Below are 7,506 nucleotides of genomic sequence, written 5' to 3'. Positions count from 1 at the left end.
TTATAAATTATTTATGTTTCTGAAGATTAATTGAACAAACTGTTATAATTTTAAGAAATAAATATATAATTCATTCAATAAATTTATGTCTGATGGCTTATTTTAGAGACTATATTTTTATCTTACGTTACGATTTAAAAAATATTAATCACTAATATACACTTTATGAACTATTTTTATTATTTTTTTAATTTTAAATTACAATTTGAGTGATAATTGCAATTTTAGGAAATTAATCGAAAATTTACTTTATAAATGTTTGATGTTTGTCGAATGCAACCCACATAAGATTGTTTTCTGGTAGGTTTTTTTTTTCTTGTTTACATTCTTATGAATATTAATATTCACATAATAAACTATTGTTATAAATAATTTTGTACTAAAGTTAAATTTATAGAAAACAATTCAAAAATTAGATTAAAAATATGTAACATTGTTGGATCATTGAGTTCCTATGTTTTGGGCTTAAAAATGATTACATACGTAGGGCAAGAAATTCACGACACCGTTTGCACCTTCTGTAATCAACTTTCTTCTCTCTCTTCTCTTTCCTTCTTCTCTCACTCACTCTCTCGAGGCAAGTTCTTTCTCTCTCTCTCTCTCTCTCTCTCTCTCTCTCTCTGCTTCTGAGTGTTAGCTTTCCATTTTGTACGATTTGCAGCCCGTGCCATCGTGACGCGATTTTGAGAAACTTTTTTGTGCTCCTTTATGTGATTCGAAGATACCCTTTTGCCGCGTGGCATTTTATTTTGTATATTACTTTTTGTTCTACTCACTCCCAGATTCACCTCTTCAATTGGGTAACTGAGTTTTTCACGAGTTCGATCGAGTAGGAGATAAAGTTTGGATTTTTACGCGATTCGCACTTGGTTTCAGAAAACCCCAATTTTTTTTTTCCGCCTGAATCTTGATTTGCTGTGAATTTGGTTTTTCATAGCAAATGAATCTCGAGCTTCTTAGTGGGAACGTTTTGTTGCATGTTCAAATTGGAATGCAAACAGAAGAGAAGATGCAGATATATTGGTTGTATGTTTCTTTTTTATTTTAATTTTTATTTCCTTTTTTGTTATTTGTGTTTTGCTTAGGTAATTTGCAATGGCTGAACCTTCCAAGGTCATTCACGTTCGAAATGTGGGACATGAGATATCTGAAGTAAATTATTTCTCCTCATTCTTACTCTTTCTTGTGTCTGTGTTCTGTTGTTACTTGTTTTTGTTATATGATCATGTCATTGCTTTAACATTGCATAGTTGCATGAGCTTCGGCGCTGTCATGGCCAGAATAGTAACTTCTGTAATATTGACTCGTCCGGGAAAGAAAGTGACAATAGCCGTTTTTGTAATTAGTTCTACAATTTCCGTTTCAGTTATTGATTATAACAGGTTTTGTTTGCCATACTTTGGATCTCTTTAGTGGTAAAACAACCGTTCCTTGCTAACTGAACCTGCTAACTTAGGTAGTGGGTATATCAAACGATGTTGGACAGTATTAACTAAAAAGTACTTGTATTCAACATTAGTAGCTATATTTATAAAAGGAAGCTGCAAGATCATGTCAGTAACGAAACTTCTGGTAATAACATGTAGTTAACTGTAAATCTTTGCATAGTTCGTTTCAGAAACAGTTATACATTATTTGTTGTGTTGCCACGGCACTCTATATTTCTTCTAGTTTAGTATTATCTGAATATTACAGACACCTAGACACACCTATCAGTAGGGAAATGTAAAATGAAATGAACATTGATTTCAGAATTTGCGTTAATAATTTCTGATATGAAGTGACTTTTTGCGATCGTAATCTAAATTACTATTACTGATCTGTTGAGTACTACAATCCAAATTAAACAGTAAAACCTTTTGAGAGGGCTTTGGATATCAGGTCACGAAAAAAGGGAAAAAAGTTGATTTTGGAATACTTTTTAAATGAAAGAGGGATTTACAAAAATCCACACCACAGCAAACAGAAGTCTAGATGCCAGCCTGTGGTAGAATACAAGGATGTTTGGTTACTGTGCATTACTGACAACCGGAAAGTGTATAATAACATTTTCTAAAATTGCTTATTGAGTTATAGTCACCGTATTCCATGAGTCATAAAGTAATTGCCGCCAACAACCAATACTTTTTTCTTTTTTTTTATGTTTACTATTTTATTTATCAAAGATGATTTGAATGAACAATTCTTTCCCATTTTCTGCCGAGTTTAAATTTATCAAGTGATTTATAAGTCATAACTCATGTGGTTGCAGAATGATTTGCTTCAGCTATTTCAGCCTTTTGGAGTTATAACAAAGCTTGTTATGTTGCGTGCAAAAAATCAGGTTGGTATTCTTATTTCCAAATAATTTTTTCTGTTTTCCTTAGATTCTGGGAAATCTAGGCTGTTTTGTTTCATCATTTTTTTATTTGTATAATCTATTGCTCTTATAGGCACTTCTTCAAATGCAAGATATTCCTTCTGCAGTTAATGCTTTACAGTTTTATTCAAATGTTCAGCCAAGCATAAGGTACAAATAGATTATCTTTTCACTTTTGAATTTGTTGTGGTTGACTTGAATACAACTACCTCTTGTCCTATTTATAAGAATAAGAACCCACTTTCAACTTTATTAATTGGTAACTGTCTTTTATATCCTTAATTCATGTATGAAGTCTATTAATGAGACATTGACTCATTTCCCAACAAAGTAGATGCATTCATTGACCTATTAGCAATACAAATCAGCCACTGGTTAAAACAATTATCCCTTGAGTTATGAGTAATATAATTAAATATAACCATTAACCTTTACTGAAGCCATTTACGGGGTGGTGGGTATTCAACTTTTTTGTTGGTCTTGATGGATTACGTATTTTGTTCTTATATATTGGCCTATTAGCAATACAAGTCAGCCACTGGTTAAAACAATTATCCCTTGAGTTATGAGTAATATAATTAAATATAACCATTAACCTTTACTGAAGCCATTTACGGGGGTGGTGGGTATTCAATTTTTTTGTTGGTCTTGATGGATTACGTATTTTGTTGTTATATATTGGAACAAAGGTAGTATTTTGATAACTTGATATTGGATGTCTTGTTAAGAGATTTACAAAGCATTATTAGTTTCGATTGCTTCTAAGAAATTATTATTCTTTTCATAGTTATCTTATTGTTTTATTGTAGGGGGAGAAATGTTTATGTCCAGTTTTCCTCACATCAAGAACTAACTACAATGGATCAAAATCAAGCACGAGAGGATGAGGTTGGTTTTTTGTGTTTTTTTTTTCTTTAAATGGAAAATATATGCCTCAACTGGTTTTTTGTGGCAAAAACTTAATATTTACCAACCCTTTTTCATTTACCATTTGTATTCTTTATATTTATGCGATGTTCTGTCCCCATAATATACATGTATATTGTTCTCAGACTTTGTATTGCAATAAGTATAGTGTTGATTTCTTTTGTTCTGTAGTTTTCTTTCTCTTTATCACGAACTTCTCTATTTATTCTCCTTTCTCTCTCTCTCTTCTCTTTCTCTATGCTGTCTGCTGTCGGCAACTCTCTGGATGCACAGCCAAATCGAATTCTCTTAGTTACAGTTCATCACATGCTGTATCCTATAACAGCGGATGTGCTACATCAAGTGTTTTCTCCCCATGGATTTGTGGAAAAGATTGTAACCTTTCAGAAGTCAGCTGGTCAGATTCTCTCAGATTTCTTCCTCTCTCTTTCTTTTCCTTTTAAGATTTTCTTTTTGTCTTGGGGGGCCTAAATGGATTGAATTGAATAGAGGATATTTGGTTCATGTAATAATTTCTTTTGCATTATGTAAATATATGTTTGGTAGATAAATAGGACAATGAGTTCGTTGATATGAATGAAATTAAGTTTTTCGTTTTTCAATGTGTCAGTGTCATTTCTTTTTTTGCTTTTCACACAGTATACATATACCCTGTTATAAGATATGGCTATTGAGGAACAAGGACCATCACTGCATTTTTTTTAAGGAAGAAGATTGTCTTCCTATCATATTTAATTGGTTGATGTTCTGTGCATGTGTTTTATTACTGGTTTCATCTCGTGTTTAAAAACTGTGTAGGCTTTCAGGCTCTCATCCAGTATCAATCCCGTCAAAGTGCTGTTGCTGCCAGAAGTACACTACAGGTTGTTTTGCATTTACATGGAGTTTGTGGCATTACTTGGCTTGTTAATTTCTGGCGATATATTTTTATATTTGATGATTGTACTTCTGACAATTTATAGGGACGCAATATCTATGATGGTTGTTGTCAGTTGGACATTCAATACTCAAAGTAAGTTAAATTAATCTCAGCAATTTCATCCCATTGTCATTTTTGGGTTTAGTGACTTGTGTTATTCTTCTATGCTGCGGATTAATCTTGCATCCCCCATCTTTCTGCCTTGCCTTTATTTATTTATGGTTGGATAATAATTCATGTTCATTGCAGCCTTGATGAACTACAAGTGAACTACAATAATGATCGTTCAAGGTGTGATTCAATTGGTTCTTTATTTGTAGTCCTTTTAAACATTGTCTCTTTTATAACATTGTAATTATTATAATGAGTTTATCCCTCATGCTCCACAGGGACTTCACGAACCCAAATCTGCCTACTGAACAGAAAGGTCGATCTTCACAAGTATGTTGTTTGTCACTTGTTTATTTCTGAATCAAATCTTGTTGATCTTTGTCAAATCCTTAACTAATCTGTTTCTTTCACTTCATCTTTCATATTCTATGAGATAGCCTGGATATGGTGATGCAGGAGGCATGTATTCTGGAGCAAGGACAGGTGCTAAATATTTTAAGTTGCTTTGGTTGGTTTGCTTTGTTTGTTATTGTTTTATTTCTTTGTATAACTAATATTTTTGTTTTCTTTTTGCAGCTGGATTCTCACAGGTGGATATTTTTCAAGTCAAGTTGATGTCTCTTTTGCGATTAGTGATTTGCAGTGGAATATACGATGAAGTTATCAACTTATCATCAATTTACATCTTGTGAAAAGTAGCATTATAAATGTCTAGCGGATTAGTGGTTGATCTCTTTTTACTATATAGATATTTTAAAATCTAAAAATGTGGTAAATACTTGGTTTCATAACTGCACCCTACAAAAGGTGAGAATTTGAGTTTACTGATCTTTAGCAAAGTAATTTCCCATGGGGCTTCATATTTTATTTAATTTTTTTCGAAAGTTTCACTGAAAATGTTTGTTGGCCTTTCTGCTATGTGATCAGCTTGGTATTTTCGTCCTTTTTTGTGATAAATGACAGTCATTATATTATGAACCTGTTGTTATGGGTTTTTTCTTTATTAGTTGAGCGTTGATATGCATCACTTGAATGAATTTTTCTTCCCATATATTTTTAAAGCATGTTTGGCTTAGCTTAATTGTTTGGAAAAAAAATTAATTGTTATTTTAAGCTCGGTTGATTTTGATTCTAAGCCATTCTGGACATAAAATATGCCAACATCAATCAGGCGTGCTAACTTGTTTTTGAATTTTAGATGGCCAATGCTGCTGCAATTGCAGCTGCCTTTGGGGGAGGTTTGCCTCCTGGCATAACTGGAACAAATGAAAGGTGTACGATTCTTGTTGCGAATCTCAGTCCTGATGTAAGTACATTGCCTTGATCTCTCTTCCCTTTTTCCATAAAGTTCTCTACACTTTTTTAAATTATATTTGGCGTGTAATTTGTTTTTATTCAGAGAATAGACGAAGATAAACTATTCAATTTGTTCTCCATTTATGGGAACATTGTCAGAATTAAACTACTCCGAAATAAGCCTGACCATGCACTTATCCAGATGGGGGATGGTTTCCAGGCTGAATTAGCAGTACATTTTCTGAAGGTTTGTTTCTTGTCACCTTGCTGGTTATATATATCTTTAACTAGATCTTGTGATATCTTCACTAACATGAAATGTTATTATTGTGCCTGTAGATTCATTGTATTTGTTGTTCATGCAATAAGATATTATGCTTACTAGTCTTCTTCTTTGGAACTTACTCGGAAACAATTCAACCATATTCATATTTTATTGTTGAAACAACTTATACACAAGTGCTTATTCAGTAAGTGCTTAATTAAATTTTGATTAAAACTGGATTCCTAGCCAATTGAATCGAGATTTTATGCAGGTGCTAGTGCACGTTACATTGAATATAGATCCTCTAGTTGTCTACCAAATATTTGTGTTTATTTGATGTATTTATTCTCCATAGTTGCTGCCTGCAATTTAATCAGGCACTTTTCAACTCTAGCTTTGAGCTACTCACTAAAACCTTTGAATTTGGAAAACAGGGAGCCATGTTGTTTGGGAAGCGATTGGAAGTCAACTATTCAAAGTATGCAAACATATCCCAAGGTGCTGATACACACGAGTATGTCAATTCAAATCTCAATCGATTCAACCGAAATGCTGCAAAGAACTATCGGTATTGCTGCTCCCCGACAAAAATGATCCACTTGTCCACCCTCCCACAAGACATAACTGAAGATGAGATTGTAAGCCTTTTGGAGGAACATGGTAACATTGTCAACTGCAAAGTGTTTGAGATGAATGCTAAAAAACAGGCACTTGTTCAATTTGACACTGAGGAACAGGCTACTGAAGCCCTTGTGTGCAAACATGCAAGTCCACTTTCTGGATCGGTTGTCCGTATCTCCTTTTCCCAGTTGCAGAATATCTGAGCATAAGAACTGAAGGAAAATTGATTTATAGTTGCTACTTGCTAAGCATATTAGGTTCTGAATTTGGGAAGGATAATTTTTATGCTGATTATGTCACCCTCATTGTCATTGTAATGGTCTCTTTGCTTGCTAATTTACTGATAAAACTTGCACTACTTTTTCACTTCGAATCATTTCTCTTCTCATTTGCCTCTACTAGATTTTTAGGTTGCTAACATAAAGTAGTGGGGCAAGCTTTATTATTGCAGATGGATGTAGCCTTTGAAGAATAGAAAAGAAAGAGAGAGAGAAGTTAAGTTACTACTTCTTCAGAGTTGAGGGATTCTCTTATGGTTGTTCTTATCATGATTGTTGTATATGTTCTGTAATTCAGGCTAAGTAGGCCTTTCTGTTGTATTCTCAAAATCCATTTCAATTTTCTTGTCCAGCTAAGTGGAAACTACATTTTTGTTTCTGGTTTATTTATTCCTATCTGCACTTTGTATCTCTCTTTCATGTCCTACCCTTTTCTTCCCTTTCCTTCTTCCTTGCATGTTCAAGGATTGAGAACATTTTCATTATTTCCCTTCCTTTAGATTCTCATATAATCTTTCTTATCCCTTTCCAACTCAACCTTCAATGAAGGAATGTAAAATTCTCATTAAGTAAATAAAAGGACCTCTTGTTATATGCAGTCTTTGCTAATTTACACCATTGATGAGTTTATGAAAGTAAAGGATAGCATCTAATCAGTCTTCTTCCATTCATTTCTGGTATATGTCTTTGTGATTTAATGGTTCATCCGTGCATGGGAGGAGTTCTCAGG

The 7,506-nt window shown here is 33.3% G+C and overlaps 1 protein-coding gene across 1 annotated transcript; it reads left to right on the top strand.

Moving 5' to 3' along the window:
• The first annotated feature begins 465 nt into the window (after nucleotides 1–465).
• LOC114182198 (polypyrimidine tract-binding protein homolog 3-like) lies at nucleotides 466–7,188 on the top strand. The gene is made up of 15 exons (XM_028068997.1): nucleotides 466–577; nucleotides 1,086–1,152; nucleotides 2,252–2,323; nucleotides 2,433–2,509; nucleotides 3,169–3,247; nucleotides 3,560–3,683; nucleotides 4,085–4,149; nucleotides 4,249–4,298; nucleotides 4,455–4,496; nucleotides 4,595–4,646; nucleotides 4,754–4,799; nucleotides 4,893–4,906; nucleotides 5,515–5,622; nucleotides 5,716–5,859; nucleotides 6,312–7,188. The coding sequence occupies exons 2-15, from the start codon at nucleotides 1,096–1,098 to the stop codon at nucleotides 6,699–6,701; spliced, it is 1,320 nt and encodes a 439-aa protein (XP_027924798.1). The 5' UTR covers nucleotides 466–577; nucleotides 1,086–1,095; the 3' UTR covers nucleotides 6,702–7,188.
• Nucleotides 7,189–7,506: the final 318 nt, after the last annotated feature.

This window comes from Vigna unguiculata, chromosome 4 (assembly GCF_004118075.2).
Source record: "Vigna unguiculata cultivar IT97K-499-35 chromosome 4, ASM411807v1, whole genome shotgun sequence".
Taxonomy (NCBI): domain Eukaryota; kingdom Viridiplantae; phylum Streptophyta; class Magnoliopsida; order Fabales; family Fabaceae; genus Vigna; species Vigna unguiculata.
Note: the sequence above shows the minus strand (reverse complement) of the source record. Positions and strands in the feature narration are given on the sequence as shown.

Bases quoted from the DNA above. Each gene is read 5' to 3' on its own strand.
- LOC114182198 (XM_028068997.1), top strand. From the start codon at position 1,096: ATGGCTGAACCTTCCAAGGTCATTCACGTTCGAAATGTGGGACATGAG. The intron at 3,248-3,559 runs GTTGGTTTTTTG...CTGGATGCACAG, and splicing joins ATCAAGCACGAGAGGATGAG to CCAAATCGAATTCTCTTAGT. The intron at 3,684-4,084 runs GTCAGATTCTCT...AAAACTGTGTAG, and splicing joins AACCTTTCAGAAGTCAGCTG to GCTTTCAGGCTCTCATCCAG.